This window comes from Penicillium arizonense (genome assembly GCF_001773325.1).
Source record: "Penicillium arizonense strain CBS 141311 chromosome Unknown PENARI_contig033, whole genome shotgun sequence".
In the NCBI taxonomy this organism is placed as follows: domain Eukaryota; kingdom Fungi; phylum Ascomycota; class Eurotiomycetes; order Eurotiales; family Aspergillaceae; genus Penicillium; species Penicillium arizonense.
Window position 1 is genome coordinate 63820 of NW_019173310.1, and position 25432 is coordinate 89251.

Genomic DNA, 25432 nt, shown 5'->3' on the forward strand with positions numbered 1-25432 from the left:
CAGCGTAAAAATGAGGGAATCGAAAACATATCAGATTCTTAAATGGAGTCTCCAGCAAGTTGGCCCACTTCCAATCATCATCCAACACATCAGATCCATCATTCAGGCCAAGTAATTTGAAGTCAAGTCCACACACCACACAGTAGTAGAAGTCCAGTCAAACACAGATGCAAGATCCAATAGAACTCGTTCAATGTATCAACCTAAATGTAGAACATTGTCTCCGCAATTTTAGGATGGATGACCACATCCGCAATGCGCGACGTATTCGCCGTGCCCTCGGTACCACTGCTATCGCTACCAGAGTCATTCGATGAGGGATCGAAGAGATCAGACAGAAAGCAGCGCGCACGGGTACACACTAGATCAGCATAGTAGGCAGGCGGACACACGCTAACAGCCTTAGTAGCGCGACCGAAAATGTAACACATCTTATGCGTAAGATCCTGTAGGACATCTGCTGCGCCAGGACCGCCCAAGGTAGCTGGGTGGCGCGGGTAGAAGATCTCATCCCAGAGGGTGAAGTAGTGCGCTGGACGAGCAGTGCCCTGGAGAGCGGAGTGAGCCTGCAAGAAGAAGTCCCAGTTGCGGGCCTCCGAAACGCCGCGGTCGACGACCGTGCCGGGAATAGGGTTATCGCGGTTTGAGTCCTTCTCAGTGGTCGGGTAGAAGCGGGTATTATGGCGCTTTCCGACGACGATGATGGCGAGGCGGGGGAGGCCCTTCTTGCTTTGGTCGACTGGGTAGGACTTTTTGCAGGCGGCCTGGAGGAGGGGTAGTTCCTGGTCGATGACTTTGTTGTACTGGCCCTCTGAGACGCCGTCGCGGTAGACGATGATATTTTCGGGGAGGGTCTTGTTCCGATTGCGCCAGTGCAGGAGGCGGCTGACGAGGAGGGTTTCCAAGTCCGCGACCATTTCCTGGCGGGCACCTTGGACGCGGATCTCGGCGGGCCATTGGGCGAGGGTTGAGTCAACTGAAGCGACGATGCCGGCGACTGAGGGGGCGGAGCTGGCGGAGCCGGGGGATGGGTGGGTAACATCTATTCCGACGATCATTGTTTTTCCTTCGGAAATGATGCCCAGATCAGCGGCGCGGAGGGCTTGGTTGGCGCCGCCGAGCTTGAGATTGATTTTCAGGCCCACGTTGGCGTTGTACTGGTCGCTCGGGCTGACGAGTTTCTCGGCTAGAACGTTGACGTTGCGGATGCCGCAGCGCACGTCGCAAACCTGCTTGACGCAGTTGTAGATGCCGGTGTCTTTTTTGTAGAAGATTCCCAGGATGAATACTGGGTTGTGCTGCCTTTGCAACTCGAGGACGGCTGCATCGATCTCGGCGGCGTCGTTCTTGCCGGTGAGAACTACTCGCTTGCCGACGTTGTGGGGATTGACAGACATGCCCATGTCTCTGAGGGTCTTTCGGAAGCCCTCCAGGGACGCGTTGAGTTGATCGGGGTTATGGAAAATCGGCCGCGACCCCTGTTGGTCAATGTAGATGTAAGTCCAAGACTTCATGGCTGAGGGTTTAGAGAACTGGATATGGCGCATGTTCCAGCTACCAGCGTTAGTCCTAATTTCCTTGATCCTGTTCCCCTCTTTGTAGTAGACATTGGGGGCAGGGAGAACGCGTCCAGGAACCGTGATCAGGTCCGTGGAAGGGTTGATACCGAAAGCGGACTATGAAATGAAATTTAGATATATTCACATATTCTCCAGCGTGAGTTAGGTCTCACCAGCGTGGCATTCAACGGCTGCCCCAGTCCCAACACGCCCACACCCTTGCTGATGATTGATTGGGCATTTTGACCGGGCTTTCGGCCCATCACGGCGAACTTTCGCATTGAAGCAATCTGGTCGCCGAATAGCTTCGATTTGGCTGGCTGACCAGGCTCGATCTCGCAGACCTCACAGGGAAGATATATAGGTCTGTCATAGGATCCAACATTAACTACTGGCAGGTTTGCATCCAAAGACATGTTATACTCTAAGGGAAAAGTCAACGTAAAGTGAGAGAAAGGTTATTGGAAGGTAAGGAATATATGACTGACCCTTCTTAAAGAAAGCCGCCACGGTAGTGTAGCGTCCAGCTTCCGCAGGACCGGCCCTCGGTGCTTTCTTTGCCTTCATAGCCTTAGGCTCAAGTGCACCGGGCACCGAAACAGGCCGAGGGCTAGACTCATCCATAAAGAACTCCACATCGTTGGGGCCAGCGCCGTGGTGGGCGACCTTGGGTGGGTTGGCCGACGAGGCACCATCACCGCGGTTGGCTAAGCCATATATAGGCTTGATGCGAGGGCGGGGCTGGCCGCGGCTGTTCTTGCGTGCGATGTGCGTGATACGAACGCGCAGACTCTTAAGGAACTTCTCTAAGTGATAGGTGTTCCTGTTGCCGTAGCCTTGGATCACGTTGGCCAGAGGACCTTCATTGTAGCAAGCGATATACTTGATCTGCACGTTCAATAGAACACGAGCAGTCGCGGCACGCGCACTGACAAAGTATCCACGCGTGATGCAAAGGCCACCGCCGATGTTGAACGATTCCATGGTACCCTGGCGAAGACTGTAGTGTCTGTTGGCACCGACAGAGACGACACCGTCGTCCATCTTGGGGTGGTGACCAATGATCACGTTGAGAGCAGCGATCGTCTCTTCCTTGTAGTCAAACATGGTGCCCGTACTGGTGGCGGTGAGGTAGTTAACCAAGTCTGCCGGATTGACCTCACCGGTGTACTGGATGGTGACGCTGTGAACCCGGGGAGTTTCGGCGTAGTCATTCTCGAGGCCTTCTTTGTACCGCACATCGTAATTGCCCTCAGTCAACTTGACACACGAGACGAGAGTAGATCGGAAGTCCGATGCAATACTGTTCTTCTCCTGCGGGAAGTGCTCCTCCAACAGTAGGCGAACGATGTGTCGGGCCTTTTTGCCCACGGGAGCAGAGCGGCCTCCAGAGTCGGCTGCAATAGAGATGTGGTAGCGGAACAGTTGCTTGTTAGGAAGCCTCAGCGGCAGATAGTTGGCGTACAAAGTCACTGGTCTGCCAGCTGTGCCGTAGCTAGGCCGTTCGGGGTACTTTGCCTGTCTGGGCGTCTTCTGGCCGCTCACAGCAAGGGCTTGGGCGACATCGTTTTCGGTCTTGGTCACGTCAGTGCTGGGTGCGGGGATAGTCTCGCCTTGTCTATGGCCGGGTGATTAGACTTGATCAGATAAACAACGGGCACCATGGAGCTAAGAACACACCTGAAGATAGGAGGGCCATAGTTGTTCATATCACCGCGGCCGCATCTACGGCCACCTCGGAATTCTCCTCTACCGAGAAAATCACCACTACCTCGAAAGTCCCCGCGATCCCTATCTCCACCACATCTATCACCACCTCGGCCGCGCAAAGTACCTCGGAAATCTCCACGGTTGCCATCCCCTCGCCCAGCTGGGAGGAAGGGCGTTTCACCACGACCGCGCCAGTCGCCTCGATCTCCAGCTCCACGGTTACGATCTCCACAGCCGCGATCCCGACCACGGCCACGGTCGCCTCGTCCGCGACTCCAATGATCACTCATGATAATTAACTCAAAAAAATAGACGGATAGAGGGCTGATCTACCCAGGAAGGAGAATCGAAGAAGGTTGTGCGCGTAACGCCCACGATCCGAAATAAACGTTTCCGTTTGAGGTCTTCCTGGTCTCCGAAAGGACTTTCCAGCAAAGGGTTCAGAGGGTTTCCCAGATATCGACTTTATGGGATATAAGTATGATCTTCCAACCGCGAAAGGGACTTTCAGCAACGGGTCTTTTCACAAACACTGGGTCTTGAGGATTTGGGTTGAAAGGCACTACGGGCTGAAAACTTTCAACTAAAAAGCTCGTCGTCGTTTCCGGGATGTTTGTGGGAATGGGGCTCGGGAAGCCCCGCTGGTCCGCAACCTGTCCGCCGTTAGTTCTCACAGGGGCAGACAACCCGCCAATTATGTGGAACCCACTATTGACGCCACACAATTGCCGTGGGGACGCTTATATTATCCGCCCAATGAACTGGCTCATAGATTAACTGCACAACCACCTCAAGTTCAGAAAACAGAAGATAGTCATCAGAAATCAATCGATCTGCTAACTTAACCATCGGACTTAATGCTGGAAATATCCAAAGTACCCTGAGTATATCCTCCCTGTGGGGCAATAGCCGAGCATAGCTTAGTCTGATTATGAGGGCCTTATGATTCGGGGCTGGAAAGAAGTGAAAGTGTTACATTGAATTGGCCTCTATGTTTGAATAGCTCGTGACTTCCTATAAACCGAACGGTGAAATATATTCTTGTGCGCATCGTGCACAACTTTCGCTCCAATCTTGAGGGAAAATCGACAAGATCCGCTGAATGCTTCGTTTTCTATACGATGAATTATGCGTCGTTCCCGTATCTCGGCAATATAATTCAAATCAAAAGTAATTCAGAGGACGGAGTTTGAATCTTCAGTGCATCTTCTGGGACAGGTATGTAGTATCAGGAAATATGGATAAAAAACGTCGGGGTACGGCGCCCCGGAAACGTCATCCCTGCGGATTCTGATTGATCGGATAAATCTGCCGTATATGACTTCTCGTGGGTGGCATTTACAAAAAGCCGAACTCTAATACGGCTTCCGTCCATTTACTATAAGCATCGGCTGTTAGGCATGATAAGGAAATTCCGAAATACCGATCAAATTTCAAAAAGGAAAGATCCAGTAAACAGGGGCATTAGCCTAGCACGAACCCTCCTCCGCAAGTCAATGCATAAACTAGAAAGGGTGCTTCCCCTACCTTCCTTCGCAAGCAAGGTTCTGCATGGTCTTATAGGCCATAATTCATAAATGCCCTCTATGTATAGGAAATCATGTAGAACTATTATAGAGTGCGGTAAATAAATGATGGTGATCGACCTTGGGTTGGATATCAGTTAAGTTTGATACTGTAATCTCTCTGTAAGTGTATATAAGTAGATAAAAAGACTGTTCATTCTAATAAAAGCGACCGTCTGTGCCCTAAACCAAGCTCTTTTACCGTAAGTATACAAGGTATGAGTGCGCCTCCATTGCTGGGTAAAGTATTATACATAGACAGATCATCCGGTAATTCTGTTCCCTATAGGTACTTCGACTTTTAATTTGATGAAGATATCACATTTTTTGGCCCCTAGCCGAAGTAATCTGCATATTATCATGTCACATAGCGATACAAGTGGACGGTTGTTTGCTCCGCTAATAAGGAAAGAAATTCAAGCATACCTGGGATATAAAAATTAAAATATACTTGGCCATAAAGTTGACATTATTATATGATACTTTGAGAGCCAATTGCATTGGCAAGGCAGCTGTACCACTGTAACATTTGGGGCTACTTACACTGGGATGATGGGAAAATTCTGCTCAATGGCTGTTTTCATCAAAGCCTAGACTATATGGAATGTCAATAAGGAGACATATTTCCTGTCAGCAAGCCCGAAGTAAGATTTTGATGGCAACGGGGTATGTTATAAGTTCGCCATTAAAACCTAGTTCTCGTCCTGATCCTGACAGAAAACTAATTCAAGTACTACGACATCGCTGCACATTATACCACACCCTGTTTTCCTTCTAATATTGAAATTCACGACCTCTGTTCTCGCCCGAGTGTGGTAACTTTATAGCCGTCATCCCTAACGCAGACCTCGTACCTGTCAAGCTGGGCCACACAGTTCATCAACAAGGTCTCCAGAACGGCCTCCTAGGAACTCTAGTTCTGTCTGCGCTTGAACAAAGAAATCCTCTTTGGTACACCTTTGCCCAATCTCAGCGGTCTCACTTAGACTTGGAGTGGTCAATTACGATGCACTGATGCTACTTTCATGGTTAGATGCCAGGTATTCTCCGGTTTCAGGTATAAAAATGCAATGATGTTCTTGCAGACCCGTTCGCTGTCGGAATTTCTCGACTTTCCAAAGCCCAAGTGAGGAATTCCGACAATAGACAGGTCTGCAAGAACGCCACTGCATTTATGTACCTGAAAACCGAGAAGAGCTGGCATCTATAGGCCTGACCAAACTCCGCGGAAACGGTTCTATGGAAACTCCACGCGCGGAGCACTGAACAGTACAAACACTTGATAACCAATTGATTTCATAAGTTATGCGGATATCCCTTGTTCTTTTAAGTATTTAGATTATAGTTAAAACGAAAATACACTTATTGAGTATAGAATTTTATCAAAATTAAACGGTCATGCACACTGTGAGTCGGCAAGTCTTGATCAAAAAGAGTCCATTCATTGAAGACACTAAGCCATAGAGAAGAAGAGAAGAGAACAGAAGGGACGCTAGGAAGCTACTCTATCTACACCTCCTTCGTCCAATCATCTCGGACCCCTGGTCTCACCACCTTCCCCATCCAGCTATCTAGCAAAATTCCCCAAGTGGTCCAAGTCATGCGTCACAGCGAAGACCTTTCGAGAGGATGATAGATTGAAGGATGATCCTACGGATTAGAGCTCATGGTTACGCCTCGAGCCCTAGATAGATCTTTGGATTCTGAATCACTGTATCCAATGATATAGGCGCGGATCGCGGGAAAATAGCCCGAAATAAAGAAGTCCACTACTATGATACAATGCTCGGTACCCGCTAAAGCAATATAGGATGGATCGAAATCAGTTTCACCACTTGCACACAGAGCCCCTTTCTCGAACCCTCTCTCGGAACCCACTGCCCCTGACCCCTTTCTTGGCAGTATATCAGTACAGTTATAAATAACAGCATAAGATAGCTTCCGTATTAAGCTTGTATGGCCTTCGTTAGAGCTTTTAGAACGTCGACACTGCAAACAAGGCAAACAAAAGGGGGGACAAACGCTCACTCCGCAACCTCAACAACCAACTTCGTACAACTCACCCCCCGGAGCAGTTTGTCCAACCCAGCATTGATAGCCCCCAAACCCTTTCCCACGACGCTCGGCTCCGGACTCGGCCTGATGGTCCCCTTCACCAGGTTCTTCCTCAGCCACGTCCCAATCCAGTATCGAAACTGCACCAGCCTCTCCCCTTCCACCGTCGACGGCACCACAAATATTGTCTCCACTCCTCTGACGACCTCCGCATCTGAAGGAATTACGGGTGCCGACCCGATCTTAGCCGTCTTTGTCTTCTTCCCTTCTTGACCCTCTCCAAGGAATGTCTTAAGCACAGCCTGACATGGCGCCAACTGCCCGGTAGCAAGAAAACAATGCCGGATCACTAACCCGTCCTCCTTGGCCGCCGAAACGATCGCATCCACAACTTGTGGGTCATTGTAGTCGAACACGCGGTCCGCGCCTAGTGAACCCACATAACTCTTACTCGCCGATCCGGCCGTGGCGTAAACGGCAGCGAAATAGGAGTTAGGATCTTCCCGTATCAGCCGGGCTGTTTGTACGCCCATGGTGCCGACGCTAGAGGAGGCACCCCAGATTAAGAGAGCTTCTCTTTTTTCAATTTCATTCTTTTGTATACCTCCATTGGTATCGGTACCGGTAGAGCCAACAAAGTCTGGAGCAGAAGCAGTGACTTCTCCCACCCGGGGGATCCCCATCACATCCCACGCGTTAAGGGGTACCTCGACGGCGACGGGCAAGGTTGCCGCGTGATTCCAAGAGATTCTCTCGTCCGGAAGGGGCACAGCATGCTGCCAGGGAACGAGGCACCGCTCTTGAAATGCGCCGTAGTCTGGATCGCAGGACGTCCAGACAGAGGCGGCGTAAGCGGCGACGCGGGTGATCCCCGGCCGGAAAAAAGGGCCCAGATCTTCATTGGTAGCACCGACGGGGACATTGTCGCCAACCTCGAGGACTAGCCCCGAGATATCGAAGCCGATGACTGTGGGGTAGGTGGATATGAAGAGGCCTTGATCACGCATGTAGCCGTCTGCGGGGTTGAGGGCTACGGATTTGACCTCGATAAGGAGCTCTCCTGGGCCTGGTTTCGGCGTGGGGCGGATTTGGAGCTCAAACGGTTGGCCTTTGGCCAAGGAGAGGGCGGCGAGGTGGGTGCTCATTTGGACCTTCTGTGTAAGTAGAGGTTTTCGAGGTGGAGGATCATATGTGAACAGAGCCTGGTATTCAAGTCAAGTTTTCACGATTTCGATACAATAGACATTAGCCTCTCTTCGTAGGATAATGAGGAATGGATTTCTTCTTATACGATTTAGCGATCATTTCAAACTACTCATACTTTGATGTAGTCACGGCCCGTCCGATGCGACCTTCAGTTGACCATAGATGGCGGGAGCGTCAGGGCAGGACTCACAGCCAATCAGAGACCTCTGCATCCGAAGAATGGCTAGCGTGGAAGCTGTGTTTCCGAAAGGAGGTTAGCGTATGCGTGCCTGCGACGATGTGAAACTAGCGTTCGCGGGGTGACCATGACCGCCTCCACCTTGGCTCGGTGAGGCAACCTGCTACCACCAATAATATTTTGTCTCGTGCCGCCAGCTGCTGCGCTTCGCGTCTAGCACGAGGCTGAGCCTCAGAGCTTGGGAAGGCTTTAAGTTCTGCCTAGTATGCCATGGTATTTATCCCTTTCCCGAGTTGTTCAAACCCCGTCAATATCTCCTACTGTCGTCCGTGCATCTCTCCAAGATTCAATCGTGGGTGAACCAAATTTTTGACATGGCTTGTTCCCACGAGAAACATTCCAAATCAGCTGGATATGTGCCATGCGGATCAAGGCTGCCGCAGCGATGGAAATGCTAGATGGAAATTTCGGCCCTCTCGATTCTCAAGATATATCCGACTTAAATACTCTTAAAAGGGGAAACAAAGCAAGCAATACCGATAGTTCATTGGTTGAGAAACGGTCAGGGAAGGAGAGAAGCTCCGACCCTTCGAGGACTATCTAATGTCGGAAATATCTTACGAATACTGCATGAAACCGGGTCTACAGATGATCCGAATGGCTTCGGGTATACAGTATATCCGAAGGCTAGTTATGTAATTAGAAATGGCCCCATAAATAGCAGGAAATAGGGGTAATGAAAGACAGAGTCATTGATATCTCCAATTGGCGGATACTCGAAAGAGGTAAAAATCGTGACATCTACCTACTCTCAGAACCATCCAGGGTCATATGACCAACCAGGTCATGTGATCTCAACATTCCCTCCATGGACCTGAGCTACTTCATCTGATATCCTCAAAACCTTCCTGTTTGGCCAATTAAATCTCTCCATTTCCTTTCCCAGTTGGAATTTGCATGTGATTCTCCTCATTTTGTGCTTCTTCTCAATTCATTTCCTTTCGGGGGTGCGTTCCGGGCTGATGCAATACCGGTCGAATTGCCGGTGTAAGAGCTTCCACGATCGGTGTGCTCTCATGCGATGATCCATTGTTTCCACCTCCTCCGCGTCCACGGCCACGCTGGCCGCCACGGTTGTATCCATCACGGCCTCTTCCACGGTCGGCGTAGTCGTATCGGTCAGAATGGGTGCTTTAAGACGTAGGATCAATGGTGTCGCGTCGGTCAGCTTGGCGGGCTGATTTCTCACGCGCCGAGCTAACCTTGTTGGTTGAAATAGAGGTAGCAAGTTGACGTGCATTGATCAGCATTTCCTTGCATTTCCTGTCGAATTCCTCCTGCGTCATTCTTGTGGATTCACCATTTTTTGCAATGCCTCCTTCATGAAACCCATGCCCGGAAGCTCTTCCTCGACCTCTCAGAGCATTATTGCAACGGCGTGAAATGGCAATGGCGCTAGCTTGACATGGCGTAGGATGCTGATTTGCCTCTGGTAACTCGTGATGTATACCTCTGCGGAGCTGAAGTGCTCTCTCTTCATGTCCGCGAGCTTGTAAATGTCGATCATCAGGTTGTCTGATCTCTCTCCTCCCCGCGTATAGCTGACGAGCTCATCAAAAAGCACATCGGCCATCTTTGGTCCCTCCGCGAGGCCAGCGAGGCGAGTTCTCGTATCTTTGTCTACCTGGAGGCCTATCCATCTTCCTACTGATGCCGACCAGTATGACCATCTACAGTAAGATGGGTCATCGATTTCTGGCCGTGGCAGCGATAGGTTGATTAGGTCTCCGAGTATCATTAGTTCCAGTGTGTCCTCCACTTGCATCATCCATTCAGTCGGGTCGTCTCCGTACTAGACAATTTTCCGATAGCAGATAGATCACACTTTGTAGGCTTTGGTAGGCGTGAGCCTTGATGACGAACGGCGCCTGCAGCTACACCTATTGGCTCGTCACCGATGTCGAAAGTGTCTCCGACATCAAGTTCAGGGTACCTCGAGTCGTCACCCGGGTATTTCTTTCATTTCCACCGCGGTCCATGGCGGCGGCATCGGACATGATGTCTGATGTTTCTCTCTTTGTTTCTTTGTGTCCGTATTCGTTCGTAGGAAAGGCTCGGAGGTGCGGGGCTCAGGAGGTGGGGCGTATTCACGGCTTCTGGTAGGTTTATCAGACCCACCGTCAGCGGCACGGCTTGCTTGGCGGCCCTGGATTGGGTGCGCGAAGCTTGGCGTGTTGTGAATAGCCTCAAAAACAGAGCAGAGGGGTCATAACCTCTAGACAAAGGGAGAAGGAAGCAATAATAGGTCAATATTATTGGTGGAGAAAAGGACTGGGAAGGAGAGAAGCTCCGACCCTCCAAGGACTATCTAACTACTCTCAGGACCATCTAGGGTCACACGACCAACCAGGTCATGTGATCTCAACAATAAGAAGCAACAAAGAAAAACGCGGAGTATATTTAAGGTGACTGATAACAAAATAAACCCAAAGCAGGAGAATCAACTTTCCACAACACACCGGAATACCAGGCCGCAATTGACGAGATTGAAAATTGGGAAGACGAGATATGCGATGTCGAAGCGGGATGGGGCTGGCCGGAGTTATTTACTAAAGAGCATTTCCACCGACTTTTCATATCACTCGGCCATGCGGGCCGACGCATGCCCCGTTTGAAGGTCATGAAATTTGAGATGGAAAGCCCGTATAAATTTACCCTCTATCTTTGGAACAAGGCCGACAAGATTAACTTGGGATGGGAATGTTATTGGCCCCCATATCAGCCAGATGGTCGGGTTGCAAACGCGTGGAATTTTGACCTGGATGATGTGAGGATTCACTCTAGGCTTGAGGAAAAGCGTCATGTGATACTTCAAACCTGGCCGCCCGACACGCCTGTCAATCAATCAATCAATCAAAGTTCTATTAACCTGTTGCAGCCTAACTAGTATCGTAATGGCTATGCAGGCGCCTCTTTCCAGTTGAAGCAAGAACTCGTGTCCCGTACGCCTGATCATGCTCCAGTACAAAAAAGGAGGCTGGTTCTCAAAGGGTGGAAGCCCCAGCCCATTACATGTAAGCCAAACCCATAAGTTAAAACACATAAAACCCGCAGTACAAATGAGAAATTCAATGCCAGCCATGCATTGAATACTAAAATGAGCGCGTGTATGCACCTCCACCTCCCCTGTCCTCTTCTCACGATTCATGTAAACACCTCCATATCAAAAGCCTTGCCCCGTAAGCCCTGAGCTGGATCAGGGCCCGTTCTCTAAGACCCTCATTTCATCCTCAATTGGGTGCTCTGTTGGTCCCTGGCCATTCCGGCACGTGCATCCGAATAGCTGGCTGATGTGAGTCGGCAAGTCTTCATCTAAAAGAGTCCATTTATTGAAGACACTAAGCTAGAGAGAGAAGAAGAGAAAGAGAACTGGAGAGGCTCTAGGAAGCTAGTCTATCTACCTCCTCCGTCCAATCATGTCGGGCCCCTGGTCTCACCGTCTTCTCTATCCAGCTATCTAGCAAACTTCCCCAAATGGTCCAAGTCATGGTCACAATGAATATCCCAAGTGAACAGTGTCTCAGCACAGTGTCACTAAATACGGTAGCTGGGTGGAGACCGAAAGATATCAAGCAATTGAAACACTCAAGTGATGTTAAATACATTGGAGTTTTTGCCTTTTAGGAATCGAAAGGTTACGGGCTGAGCAAATCAATGGGGCCTCTTCCAGTGATGGCAGTGATCGGCCAAGTACGACATCCATAAATGATTATTGGGAGCTTGACTATAGAAGCTCTCATTGGTCGTTACAGACAGGTTTCCCCACCGCGAACCCTGCGATTGCGCCGTACTTAGCTGTACACGTATTGCTCCACCAGGTATCATACTCGTGGTTATAAAGACTGGAACTCCCCCGTTCCAGTGAGAGATCTTTAAATTATCATCAGCTTCTGCTTTCCTCCCGTTTCCACATGGTAAAGCGTGATAAACCAAAGAAGCCCCAATTCCCACTCAATCAGTTGCCCATTGAAAGGAGACTCGCCATTGTCAAGTTCGATGCAGAGGATTGCAAAGACGCAATCCACGACCAACGGATTCCAAAGACTTTTGGCGACCAGGTGCATCAGCTGTGTATCATTCGCGGCATCAGATACCACTATGGCTTTGCCCAGGAGCTCCGCGGGGTGACCCCAGAGTTCACTCGAGCCTTGAATGCCCGGGATATCATGAGCGGTATCATTCCAACCATCGCCGCACTCGACGAGGCGCCTTACTGTATTTGGCATCCCGATGTCCCGAGCGAGGATGCTCTGCGGGCTCTCGTTCAGCGTTACCCAGATATGCTCTATCATGCTGCTCGTGCCTGTGGCGTCGCCGGATACATTGATTTGTACAAACAGCTTCATCCTCTTCCGGAGGTGCACGTCGCAGAGGAAGCTGGTTACGCAAGTTTTCAAAAGAAGAACAAGGGCAGCCAGGAGATCTATCAGCATATTCTGTCTCAGCCCGTGAAATTCGCAATCATGAATGATTACAAGCGGACAGTGGATATTGCCGGGCGTCGAATCGCACCTTTGAATGGCGATACAGCTGTTTGTTCGAGTCTTGAAGCCAGATCAAAGTACTCTACCTCTGGAGATATTTGCCTTGACGAGAGGCCATGGGTTTCAAATTCAAATTATTTCAACATTACCGAGGACTTCGGAATAGATGATCATGACTGCGAGGCACCCAAGACACCAGATAATGATTTGGCACTGCTTTATAACCCTCTGCCTGCAGATCTCCCGCTCATCAACAAGGATAGTCTGATCTATGTTGCTGCATACACAGGCAACATTGACCGCTACGCACGCCTTCGAAGACCAAAGGGGCTTGAACATGAATTTGGCATCGTGATACGTGGTATCTATCATAATGCATTCTTTGCCAAATGGTGGGGTACGCAGATTCCCGAGCAGCCACGAGGAGGAGGTAATGAGGCGGTTATTCGGCGCGCAATCAATGCCCGGCGTATCATGTCCAATGATCTATCTTGGGTCACGGCGAATACCCCGGGTGAGCTACTGCCCGAAATTATCTGGTTTCCCGCCGTCGCGGCAGCATTGACTTATGAAAGGCTTGCCTATATAGAACCCAAAATGTATCGGGCATGTCTTAGTGCTTGCATTGCTGCGAACTATGCTTCGACGTGGGATGACTTGCTTCTCGCTCCACCTGACAATGTCTATTGGTTCCAGTCTCCGAGGAAACCTAATGAGCCTGAGGATCCTAAGCTATGGAGAATTTCCAGAATCATCGCCGATGACTTTTGGAAAGAGGCGGAAGAATCGCGCAACCCATACTTTTTGCAAGAAATGTCGACTGTTGTGCCGAATAAACCTGAAGATGGCAATAAAATCGTTAGTATTATCAGCTTGTTCATCTTCATCTGAATCGCGGCGCCCACTGGTCTTACCATTTCTGGGCAGACAGTCTGTATTTTCCACATTTGACACCGTCGCTGTGCATTGATAGACCAGTCCAACCATCCTCTGGTGAAGGGGTCCATACGACGGAATAGATGGCGATATTGGTGATGCAGATTGTGCCGTGTTTGTTATGGATTCCATTGGGAGAGGAATTTTGGAGGAAGAGAAGAAGAAGCAAGATTCATCTTACTTCCCCCTTCAGCAAATTCATGAGTTGTTGGAGGCGAATAAAGCTTGCAAATAAATGGCATTCTGTTGGACAGAGAAACTCCCAATCCGCATCAAAAGCATGTGAATATGTCGATATTAAATTTGATGTACATAAATCTTTTCATACACTCCCCCCCCTTCATCTTCATCTGCCACACTGCAGCATGTTTGTCTTCGCCTCCCTGATCGCCTCTGTATTTGCCTTGTGACCTTTCTTTTCCGCTTCTTTCTTACTTTGATTCCAAGCGTCGTCACTCTCCCCGTCCTTCCTGGGAACCTCCAGATCGTCCGATTTCTTGATCCACTCTTGCATATCAAAGTCTTTAACGTTTTCTTTTTCTTCGATGCTGGAAAAAAGATTTGTTTCTTAGCATTTTAATTCTGGGGCTATCATTGTCATTTTCAACATACGTCGTTTTTGCCTGTTCTAAATCAACAGTTGGCCATCCCTTCGCATCGTACTTCCTTCGCTCTTGCTCATTTTCTCTGGGAAGTCTCCGTTCGTGACAATCTGTGGTTGTCTGGGAATTTCCTCTCCGTATGGGTCGAATTTCTGGTTTTTGTTGTCATATTTCCAGCGAAGAAGGTTTCCCACGTTTCGATTCCTGGTGGCAGTCCGTCCCTCATCCACTCTCGCGCGGGCTTCAACGGCCCACTATTGCTCGAGTAGCTGGCCAGCGTCATCTAGTCTCTGGCTCTGCTCGTCCATTCCCGACCACTTGGTAATTCCATCGTGGATGTCTCTCAAACGGTTTTCATAGAAGATGTGGCACCTAGTGGGTACGGTTACTCATTGCGAATATTCGCTGGTGTCAAGGTACATAAACCTACGTAGGCAAGAACGTTTGCACTCGGTGCCGCTGCTCGTCCGGCGAGTCGGAAAAGTCAATCAATTGCGGGAATAACAGACACATACTGCGTCCTTCGTCCATAATAGGTGTACGACAAAACGAGCATGAGACCTTTGTGGGTGTTTGGTACTTGTTGTTCTTCTCCCCGGCCGCATAGAACGACAGACCGCTGGCCCCCTTCTCGAATCGGATGTCTTCTTTGGGAAATATAGCTGCCCACTGGAAGGGCGCGCCATGCAAAACCTGGCATTGGCGACAGTGACAGAATTTGGCGTTCAATGGTCTGTCTCGTCTAAGTGCATATCTAACCTGGCCACACTGGCAGTGGGCGCGCCACTTGATTTCACCAAATTCCTCTAAGGGCTGCAGCAAATATGGCGGCCGCTTTGTGTAATCTTCAACCTCTGCATTGTGCTCAGAAGCGTCGTTAGCGTTAGTGCAGCCCATTTTCGCTATGTTTCGGGGTGGCGATGGCGGTGATGGCTGTGATGGGGGTGATTGCGATGTTTTTAATATTTCTTGCTAGAGCGCTGAGGATTGTTCACCTGATATTCTATATGTGCGGCGTGCTTATTTATGACATCATTTGAGGGTCATTACGTGCCCTGTGCCGCGGTCCTACTACTGTGCTGTCAATGAACAGCATTCGGTCCGGACAAGCCTAGGTCCTAGGCGGGGAGGTTTAGCAGGAATAAAAGCAGGTGTGGTCAGGTCACCGGTTACGCTGCCCGCCAATTAACAGTAGAGCTAGTATACCTGTTTCGAACATACTAAACAAGCTGGCACTGATACCATTTTAGCTTTATAGAGAGTGGGGCGGCGGTTGTCTGATAGTGATGGCATAGGTTGGATCTCTGAGTAACAGAATCAAGAAAAGCACATCTCTTTATATGTTACATCATTACAGTGATTGAGATCTGATACCCTAGATCGTGGGAATATCGACGAGTGCCGCATTTAGCAAAAGAAAAGGAGGTCAACTGCGAGCTAAAACTTGTATTTCGTCCTGGCTTCAAATTTGCGACTAACCGTATTATAGGTATTTTAACAATCCTAGTCATCGATGTTGACGAAAAAGTGACGTATGATGCTGGCACAACGGTCAAGCGATCTAATCGCCAAGATGTCGAGATCTGGTATCACGTGACCTAGATAGAACTGAGGATTAGATAGCCAGAGAGTCTGCGTACCGAGACTCTCTCTTCCCGTCCATCATCTATCCAATAACATTGCCATATTATTGCTACCTTTCCTATTGTCAAGAAATATTAGCTCAAGTAGTTCGACCGGTGGTGCCGCAGCGGTTGTGGCTGGTTCCACACTAACGCTTTCAGGACTCCGACCACCAACTACGGAGACAGTTCAATGGCGAAAAATCATATAAGGGTTCGGAGACCCAGAACTGTAGTTGATTCTGACTTTGTCTTTGCGTGCCCTTTAATATATGTATATCCTATGCGAGTTAGCCCTTTTTAAATCCATCTTGTCCATCGCATGAAGCGCATTAACGGTCACCATTCATCCCGCTACCTAGTTAATACTGCCGATAATGGCCGCTGCACCAAACCCAATGGCGATGTCCACCAAACGCATCTGCCTGCGCCGATTGATTCCGGATGATTTTCAACTTCTCGGTCTTCTGAACAACGACGAAGGTGTTATGACATATCTAGACCATGAACCACCCTCAGTGGAGAAAGTCAAATTCGAAGTTCAGCATATCATTGATTACTACACCAGATGGCCTAAGTTCGGCCGGTGGATTGCCGAGGGTCTTAAAGGCGAGTTTCTCGGCTGGTTCTGTCTCGCAGGATCTGAGCAGGAAATGCCGGCTACGCTGGAACTAGGCTACCGGCTCCGTCGCCAATATTGGGGCATGGGCCTTGCAACTGAGGGTGCTCGTCTACTTCTTGGGTATGCATTTTCGCATCATCCAACGGTGGAGCGGGTTATTGGAATCACGATGTTTATCAATGAGCGATCTCGGCATGTGATGGAGAAATGTGGAATGAGACATGCAAAGACGTTCCATCTTATCTTTGAGGATCCGCTGCCTGGTACTGAGCATGGCGAAGTGTTGTATGAAATTACCAAGGATGAGTGGAAGAAGCAGCAGACCTAGGACCAACCCTTCTGTGCTGTAGTCGCTGGCGAAGCCGCACCAGTTGGGTCGGCAGGATCTTACCATCCAGTTTACCGTGGGGATCAACCAGATCTACAAATATGAAGGGAAAGGCAAAAATATGTTCGTAATTCATTGACTGACGATGGTGGTAATGATGATGAAGTCTCCCCTGTCAGAAACACGAAGTATTCTTGACAATATAGAAGGTCTCGATAATAGGAAGGGAACGATAGTGTCAATGTATTGGTTGATCATGGGCGGGGAGAGAGAGTCTCTGTACGCGAGCTCCACACAAAAGGACACGAGCATCTTTGGGTTTAGCGTCCGCAACGTGATCGGCAACCTTTTGTGCAGCTGCGAGATGGATGAGAGGCCCATGGCTGACACCCTTGGCGAATCCAGCTCCGACATTGAAGTCCTTGATGCGCTCGACAAGTAGTTCCGCAAAGGATTCATAGTGGGATCGGTGGATGCAGATTCGATTAGCGCAGACGCAGGTTTGTCCAGTACCTCGGAACCTCGACGCAAGAGCGCCAGCGACCCGCCGTATCGATATCTTCGACGTCATCAAAGACAATGAACGGAGCATTGCCGCCAAGTTCCCAAGAGACTCGCTTCACAGTAGAAAAAGCCTGTCCCATTAGGAGTTTACCCACACGGGTCGAGCCCGTAAACGAGATCTTCTTGATATCCGGATGAGTGGTGAGAGTGTGGCCGACCTCAGGGGTATCCTCCAGCGCAGTCACGATGTTTACCACACCTTTAGGAATACCCACTCGAAAGGCTAGTTTGCAAGGACATTGGCAGTAAATGGAGTCTCCCCTGGGCTTTTCGTGACAACCGTACAGCCGGCCGCCAATGCAGGCCCGATCTTACGGGTGATCATGGCGGCAGGGAAGTTCCACGGAGTGATCAAGCCGCAGACACCCACAGGCTCCTTGACTGTTGAGACTCGGTTACCTGGAACGGATACATGTCGGCGTACAACCGGGGGCTTCCTCGCTGAACCATTCAATGACGGCCGCAGCGTACTTGACCTCGCCTTGAGCCTCGGCAAACGGTTTTCCATTCTCCCAGGTTATCAAAGTCGCCAAGTCGTCCACATTTTGCAGGATGAGGTCATTTCAACGCCTCAGCAGTCGAGACCTTTAGCGTATTAGCGTCTTGCGAAAGACCGGGAATGCATTGGAAGCTGCTTTGATGGCTCTCTCGGTGTCGTTTGCGCTGGATTCTGAACATGTCCAATGACTTTGTTGGTGGCCGGATCTATTCATTCGTCGTCAGAAGACTAGCAACATAGGCTGTGCGCAGTTTTTCCTACCAGTGACCTCAAATGTCTTTCCCGATTGGGTCCCGATCCATTCACCGTTGATCTGGCATTTTACAATGAATAAAGATTCCTCTTTCAACTAAAACCACAGGCCAACCTCGGGATCATAACTCAGAGTAGTACGAAACCGAGTGTTTGATTTACTTGTGGCACGGTATGAGTCATGCTGAATGTACGTGTTCTTGCTTGGTGAAGTGAAAACCGTAACAAAGGTAAAAGGTTATGGCTGATGAGACGCATGCAGTATCTAAGAATGTGTGAGTTGCCTAAATGCAATATAGGAGCACATATGCTTAGTTGTTTTTATAATTTAAATTACGCGGGATCTATTTTATTCCCTTTCTACCTGCCGGCTTCATTGGCGATGCCAGTGGACTCGGGCCGGGCTTAGGTACAAGTCAGTCACAGCCACATACTCAGTTATCATTCCGTTACATTAGTGGGAAATAATGAAGCACAGTGGATCACTAAGTGAACATTCCAATCCGGCTTGACAGGCACTAAATAGTACACGCCCGCCTTTTGTCCCAGCCTCGATAATGCGGTGTCCTAGACTCGGGTACATGTACCCGGCAGCTCTGAGTGGCGACGTCACCGGATAAAACACCATGCGAATCGTTCTGCGCAATTGTCAGCTAGTAGAATATGTTAGCCAATTCGAATAACTTCTCGTATTTATATGGACGGGTGTAAACTTTTAACTAATAAGTTACCTTTATCAACATTCCTGCGCTGGTGTTTACGAGGAGCTTTCAGGCCCGTAACCTTATTAGCAGAACGATGAAAGCTACCTGAAATAAAGCATGGGATAAAACGATAGTAATGCAGTGACGCAAGTAATGTATTTTATTGGGTGAAGAAACTAAGTGGATGAAAGACTATCTATGGAGATATGAGATATGGGAGCATATGGATGAGGCACTGAGACCACCATCCAAACAGTTTATTGACACGGAATAAAACACAGAGTGTAGATGGATTCCAATGAGCTACAGGGCCAAGCTCACTAGTCGAAGAATGGGGAACATTGTGGACAAATCGATGAAGATAGCCCGGAACCCATTAGTCTTCTGGGAAGAGCTTGGAAGAGCAGTCAATGCGGCGTTCTATTTTGAGTAAGACATTAACGCTCATATAAACAAAGACAAAAGGTATTGTTTTTTCGAACAACGGGTAGCCAGAGAGACATCACTTCATACATCAATATCTACTGTCCGGCCTCATATGCCTTGGCCATGTCGCCCATAGTGTGAAACCGCCAATCATAAATATTATCCGACAAGTTTCCCATGGTGGCGCCAGGTCGCTCAATCCAGGCGGACTTGATTCCGATCTTGCTAGCAGGGTGATGGTCGTGGAACTGGCTTTGGGCAGTTTGGAGGACCTGCGAGGGCTCAATGTCGAAATTTAATTTCACCATTTTGAGCATGTATTCAAAATTGCGAAGATCGGGCTTATAGGAGCCCACATCTTGAGCAGTGATAATCAAATCGAAGGGAAAGCCCTCTAAGCTGCCTGCGTTGGTCTTCGCGAACGATGCACGATCAACATTCGATAGAACCACCAATTTGTAATGCTTCGAGAGACGCTTGAGGGCATCAACGGTGTCCGGGAACGCGGGCCAGTTGCCGACTGACTCCCCAAATCGGTTGCTTTCTTCCTGGGATGGGATCTCTAGTCCTAGGCGCTTGGCGAACTCGGGGTGCACAGTGGTTAACAACTGATGGTACGGCATATCGGGAGTCTTGCTCTGCTGTTCGCGCTCTAGCTCATGGTAGATTGTGAGCAGATGTTTGCGTGTAAATTGAGCTTTAGTCTTGTCCAGAATGGGCTGGAATGCAGCGAGAATGCCTCCCTCCCAATCGACTAGAGTACCGTAGACATCGAAGGAAAGCACACGGTAGTCAGAAAGTTGAGTCATCGTAAAGATCTGGTCGTGATTGCGATAAAACCAGCGGCACGATAATGGATAGATTGAAGCTCGAAAAAAAAAGGGCGTTGCCTTTTTAAGCGGACCGTTCCGGGTACTGAGACCCGAGATACTGAAATCATAGCCTAAATAGACTGGGCTGACGGTGAATCGGGCTACCAAAACCACGATGACAGCAGTCCTATTGTCACTCAATTTCAAATAAAGCAGTCTCAACTTCTTTCCTGTCTTCTCTCTTCATATGTTAGTTCCTTGTGTATAGTACCGCCATTGAACAAATCGAGCTCTTTTTCGTGTGAATCGTTACCTTTCGTTCATTCATTCATAAACATAGCACGTCTTTTCAAATGATGTTTGTAAGAAACTACTAATGCTAGAATATGGATGATTGAGAGAAATTCATTCGCATAAACCATCAGGGTTCGAGAACAAAATGATATTCACAATAGCCATTCGGTAATCCTACGCAGTAATCCTACCCAGACACTACCAATCTTTCTACCTCACTCTTGAGAGCCCTTTTGACCTCTTTGATCATGCCGGCTTCTATAGCCCCTTCTTGCCAGGTGAAGCCCAACGCCAGTCTTCCATCTCGCCCTGTCACAGCACTGACCTTGATAGCGGCGCTGCAGGCACTAGAGCTCTGGCTGAACAGCATACTCTCAATTTCGAAGTTTGATCCTCCTCGCAGAGTAGAACTTGCTCCAACGTTGGATAATTCATATGCGCTCATTCTTTTCCGACCCAGTTTTTGTAGCATCCAGTGATGCTGGTTCTGAATGAATGCCAAGTATCCAACCGGCATGTCACCCCCTTTCTGCGCCATGGCATGTTCGATAGCCACCTTGGTGCGGCGAGCCTCGTTCCAATCAAAAGATGGCTTTCTGCGGTACGTTGTGGATGACGATCCGACGTAGCAACCCAATGTGGTCGTAGTGACCGGCTCTGGGAGGAATTTTCGTAGTGATACTGCACAGTCGCCCTGTAGTGTATGATAAGTTGACGGAAGAACAGAAAAAATGCTGGTCGCGACGAGCACTTGAAGTGTCGCCGTGACGGAGGTCTGCTCCTTCTTACTCAATGCTATAAGGGCGTTTGTGTCAGCCTCAGATAGCCATAAAGAAGAAAAGCGAGTCTTTACAGGCGTGAACTGGGGAGCACCAGTCCAGTTATCGGCAGATGGCTCGCTATACTTCTCTTGAGATTGCAAGAATTCTTGCGACAACGAGAGAGTATATAAGCCCTCAAGTGGAGGAATAAGGGCACGAGAAGGACTATTGACCGTGTCACTTGGCTCAATGCCGACATATTGAGCCATATATCCTTCTAGTTCATCGTGGAACGAAAGAGCACTTTTGGTGTCCATGAGTGAATGGTGAAACATGAAAACGAGGATAAAGTTTGTGGGGCAATTGCTACTCTCCAGAACGCATAATCTCCAGAATGGAAGGGTCTTGTTTGGCTGAATCTCGAAGGGGCAATTGTGTTGCTCCTCAAGGACGTTGTCGAGGATCTCTCTCCAATCCGAGCTCGGAAAATTCGCATCGTCTTTCATGAAGACCACAGCCTCACTCAGTTTAACATTAGGGAGACGGATAAAATACGGATTTGGTGTATCAATAGCGAATGGAATGGCCGAAAGTATAGGGTGCTTCGAGATGAGCATCGAAAGAGCGTGAAAGAGCGCCGGTTTCACGGGTACTCCGCTTGGTCGCTTATAGCGGGCTGTCAGACCCACGTTGAGATAGATCCCCAAGTGACTCCGCGTCGTTGAATATTTTTCCGCATGTCCTAATGGGTATCAGGGGTTGAAAACTCAAGGAAGTAGACATTCTTACCAAGCAGCCGCAGTGGCGTAAACCCCGCTTCGTGGAACACTTCCTCCATGGCCACGGAGAAAGAAAAGAGCTATGACTAGGTCCGTTGTGATATTTCTGAAGCAAGGGCTCTCGCTGGCTTTCATGCTATTATTTCGCAATGCTAGTGGGGCATTAGGACCTTTTCAGACTCCCGACTCGGGTACGCGTACCCGCGTGGGCCTAGAGCGATACCACACATGGCATTTGTCGTCCCACCTTAGACGCAACAAAGGGATGCATTGGCAGAACTCGATTGTCGATCGCCTGGAATCTTCGTCACCATCAGAATATGCGAAATACTTTGGTATTTGGCTCAACAAAACAGCTCAGATTTGACACGCACCGCAAAAAGCTTCTTACCAGGGCGGCCAGCAGCCTAGAAGCCTTCCGTGGCATCTCAGGGTCTACGTGGGTTGCACCATTGATGACCATGCGTAAGTTCTATCAAGCTGTCATTATACCACAAGCCTTATGGGGCATATCGGCCGGTACTGTCCTGCAGCACGCTCAGGGCAGCATGGGAGGTGGCAAAGCTGGTCAATGAGCTCACAAAACTCCAAAAACGTGCAGCGATTCTGATCAGTGGCGCGTTCAAGCGCATCTCCACTGCCGCGCTCGACATTGACCTATTTGTGAGTCGACAAGTTCGAAGCAACGAAGTCCATTCAACAAGAAACACTAAGCTAGAGAGAAGGAAGAAAGAGAACAGGAGAGACGCCAGGAAGCCAGTATAACTACTCCTACTTGGTCCAATCATCTCGGACCCCCCGGAACCCCCTGACCTCATCGGTTTCCCCATTAGAACATCTACCATCCTCTAGCAGCCATGTATCATAGCCTCTACCGAAAAGCCAACCCGAGGCGGAAACCTCAAGGTACACCTATACCCAAGACGGTGCGGTATTCAGCAATGAACTAATGAAATGCCAAAACATGCTAACCTTTCTTTATCGGCCAATCTGCATATATATTTTTGCGGGCCAGCGGTTGAGATTATGAGGGATGTAGTAGTCCGCGAAGGCAAGGTTGCAAGATGAAAAGCTTTGTCGAGTAGAAATGAAGAGCGAGGCTGATATGTTAACATGTCACGACTCCACTTACGCTTTTGTCTTTGAACTGGTATGTAGCTGGGAGCGTATCGAGCCAGTTGTCTGCTTTCTCATTCAATGAAGATATCATGCTCTCCATCTCGGACCATGATCTATGAGCTGAGCCTGGAGCATAAACGCTATCAATAGCCTCACGCGTTAAGACCGTGAGGTTTGCACCGTAAAGGAGAGATAAATGGTCTACGCCGTCGGTCAGGCTATCCTTAAAGGTTGAACACCCCTTGGAACACAGCGTTGCCATAAGGCAGTTCCGAGCCGGCTGGACTTTTGTGTACTTTAAGACATGGTCTCTCTGCAGAATTTCATCGCGAAAGGGTATAGGAAGCGGTGTTGTGCGGAATACCTCACTAGTGCTGGTTTGGGGGGGGGACAAGTCGTCACAGAAAGCGACGTTTCCAGCGTATACAAAGCCCACCAGACCCGGTACGTGATTTCCTTCGACAACGGGGCAACACTTTGGCTCTCACTGCGAAGGTTGAGCCCCATAATCAATGCAGAATGAATGGCAATACCACAAAGTTTCCATGACCTAAAAGAGAAGAGCTATTAGTACGGAAGTATTTGGAATAGTGAAATCGAGAGCACGAAACCGGTACCTGTTGACTTGCCCACTTGCAAGAAGGTAAAAGGCTGCTAAGGCCTCTACCTGCACCAGCCACATATTTGTCATGTAAATTTTTACCACCCTCTTCTTTTCATGGTTTTAGGGCAGATGCGTGCCCCGCGCCCGCCTTCCAGTACAATCTATTTCGATCTCACGAGCATCGCTAATAGACTAGTGTGTCTCAGAATTGAGTTTGGCACAAAAAAGTTTTTAAAGTGGTGAGAGCTTTTGAACGCGCCTGTACTGTGGTGATACAACAAGCCCCCAGTGAGCTCGCCCTGGGCAGCAGTCATGCTGAGACTGGACAGACCACGTCCAAGGCCCAGAAGCCTCGTTAAGACTCGAACTCGTTAAGGCTCAGGGGTATCCTGCACCGGAGAACTCGTTAAGGCTCGGCAACGGGCAACCCTGGGCGCAGCTGTTCTTCGAGACACGGGCATCCTCCTGGGAGATATACGGGTTATCTGAAAGGGGTTGGTAATTGTCTGGTGGCAACCAATGGACCTCGTTAAGGCTTTGCCACGGGCAACCCGTGGATCCTGTTCAAACATTGGGGACCCAAGCTTGGTTAGTGGAGAGTGACCTACATACACTGCCGGATGGAGCGTATACGAGGGCTTTCTGCAAGACACAGTCGGCCTGGCGGAGGGAGACCTCTTCACGTAACGCGAAACAAGAGTGTGAGCTCTTGCGCTCTTGCGAGGCGTGGTATACAATGGCAGCCACTGTGACAGGCTCGGGGCCTGTCAAGAGACTGTCTGTGTGGCCCGAGAGGACGATGCGCGTCGGTGTACAGAGAGCCGGGATGTCAACTACCTCACTCGCACCTGAGACTGGTCTTGATCGGTCGAACCAGTGTCGTCCTAGTTGATCTACCCGTGATGTATGCTTATGTCAAACTGAGAGACACCCAGGGTGAGAGGCGTGGTGGACCTCAAGAGACCAGAAGCCTCTTATACTAGGCCAAAAACTAGGGTAGTGGCTTATGCGAGTAGGTCCTGTCGAAGCTACTTCATGTCTTTTGGCCACGACTGCTGCCGCCATGGCGAGCCGAGTCCTTCACGAACATTGAGATCGGGTCAGACCGAGAGACGACAGGAGAACGGGCCGAGGCCGTACGGTCCACGTCCGACATTTTCGGCTACTCAGGCGCCTCTGGACGCGAGGGCCACTTGGGTGCCGCCGTTATCGCGCTTGACAACAACCTAGATGTCATAGAGTCGCAACAGGTCCAGGTAGGACCGATGGACCGGTGGTCGGTCCACGTAGCGGCGCCGATTGGCATTTTCTATGCTATCAGCACAGTGTTCAAACATGCTCACCAGCGCCTAAGAACTGTAGACAGTGAAAAAACGACAGCGACGACCCTATGTGACAGCAGATCAGCCCTGCAGGCAGTCCAAAACGGGGGACACAAATCCGGACAAAGGGTCATCCATGCCATTTTCCAGGCGGCCACAGAGGTTCAAGCGGCGGGATTGGCGCTTCGCCTTCAGTGGGTGCCAGGGCATTGCGACAACCTAGGAAACGACGTAGCGGGTCGACTGGCCAAGGACGCCGTAGGCCCCGGCAAAACACACCCCTTCCGCTCCCTTCTCACGAGGGAGACGGCGTTTATTCGCGGCAAAACCCTCCGTCAGTGGGAGCAAGAATGGAAGTCATATTTATAA

General features: G+C 49.5%; 9 protein-coding genes across 9 annotated transcripts; 3 read left to right on the top strand and 6 right to left on the bottom strand.

Annotated features, from left to right (window-relative positions):
- Window positions 1–203: 203 nt before the first annotated feature.
- PENARI_c033G10197 (argonaute/piwi family protein) lies at window positions 204–3559 on the bottom strand (the record flags this gene model as incomplete). Its single annotated transcript, XM_022636663.1, has 4 exons — window positions 204–1676; window positions 1733–1983; window positions 2048–3177; window positions 3240–3559. 4 exons carry the CDS (start codon window positions 3557–3559, stop codon window positions 204–206), a joined length of 3174 nt encoding a protein of 1057 aa, XP_022483500.1.
- A 3299-nt stretch (window positions 3560–6858) lies between these two features.
- Window positions 6859–8034, bottom strand: PENARI_c033G04591 (zinc-binding alcohol dehydrogenase family protein; the record flags this gene model as incomplete). Its single annotated transcript, XM_022636638.1, has 1 exon — window positions 6859–8034. The coding sequence occupies one exon, from the start codon at window positions 8032–8034 to the stop codon at window positions 6859–6861; it is 1176 nt and encodes a 391-aa protein (XP_022483487.1).
- Window positions 8035–9690: 1656 nt separating this feature from the next.
- PENARI_c033G04441 (uncharacterized protein) lies at window positions 9691–10330 on the bottom strand (the record flags this gene model as incomplete). Its single annotated transcript, XM_022636635.1, has 2 exons — window positions 9691–10125; window positions 10229–10330. 2 exons carry the CDS (start codon window positions 10328–10330, stop codon window positions 9691–9693), a joined length of 537 nt encoding a protein of 178 aa, XP_022483508.1.
- A 1914-nt stretch (window positions 10331–12244) lies between these two features.
- PENARI_c033G08285 (uncharacterized protein) lies at window positions 12245–13708 on the top strand (the record flags this gene model as incomplete). The annotated part of the gene is made up of 1 exon (XM_022636651.1): window positions 12245–13708. The coding sequence occupies one exon, from the start codon at window positions 12245–12247 to the stop codon at window positions 13706–13708; it is 1464 nt and encodes a 487-aa protein (XP_022483472.1).
- Window positions 13709–14609: 901 nt separating this feature from the next.
- Window positions 14610–15252, bottom strand: PENARI_c033G11762 (uncharacterized protein; the record flags this gene model as incomplete). The annotated part of the gene is made up of 3 exons (XM_022636672.1): window positions 14610–14727; window positions 14786–15048; window positions 15115–15252. The coding sequence occupies 3 exons, from the start codon at window positions 15250–15252 to the stop codon at window positions 14610–14612; spliced, it is 519 nt and encodes a 172-aa protein (XP_022483486.1).
- A 1102-nt stretch (window positions 15253–16354) lies between these two features.
- Window positions 16355–16927, top strand: PENARI_c033G02623 (GNAT family N-acetyltransferase; the record flags this gene model as incomplete). The annotated part of the gene is made up of 1 exon (XM_022636626.1): window positions 16355–16927. One exon carries the CDS (start codon window positions 16355–16357, stop codon window positions 16925–16927), a length of 573 nt encoding a protein of 190 aa, XP_022483520.1.
- Window positions 16928–17412: 485 nt separating this feature from the next.
- Window positions 17413–17999, bottom strand: PENARI_c033G05915 (uncharacterized protein; the record flags this gene model as incomplete). Its single annotated transcript, XM_022636641.1, has 3 exons — window positions 17413–17714; window positions 17777–17890; window positions 17963–17999. The coding sequence occupies 3 exons, from the start codon at window positions 17997–17999 to the stop codon at window positions 17413–17415; spliced, it is 453 nt and encodes a 150-aa protein (XP_022483479.1).
- Window positions 18000–19467: 1468 nt separating this feature from the next.
- Window positions 19468–20181, bottom strand: PENARI_c033G06554 (putative haloalkanoic acid dehalogenase; the record flags this gene model as incomplete). The annotated part of the gene is made up of 1 exon (XM_022636643.1): window positions 19468–20181. One exon carries the CDS (start codon window positions 20179–20181, stop codon window positions 19468–19470), a length of 714 nt encoding a protein of 237 aa, XP_022483470.1.
- A 2157-nt stretch (window positions 20182–22338) lies between these two features.
- Window positions 22339–25432, top strand: PENARI_c033G09594 (ribonuclease H family protein; the record flags this gene model as incomplete). Its single annotated transcript, XM_022636661.1, has 3 exons — window positions 22339–22483; window positions 22566–22681; window positions 24758–25432. The coding sequence occupies 3 exons, from the start codon at window positions 22339–22341 to the stop codon at window positions 25430–25432; spliced, it is 936 nt and encodes a 311-aa protein (XP_022483530.1).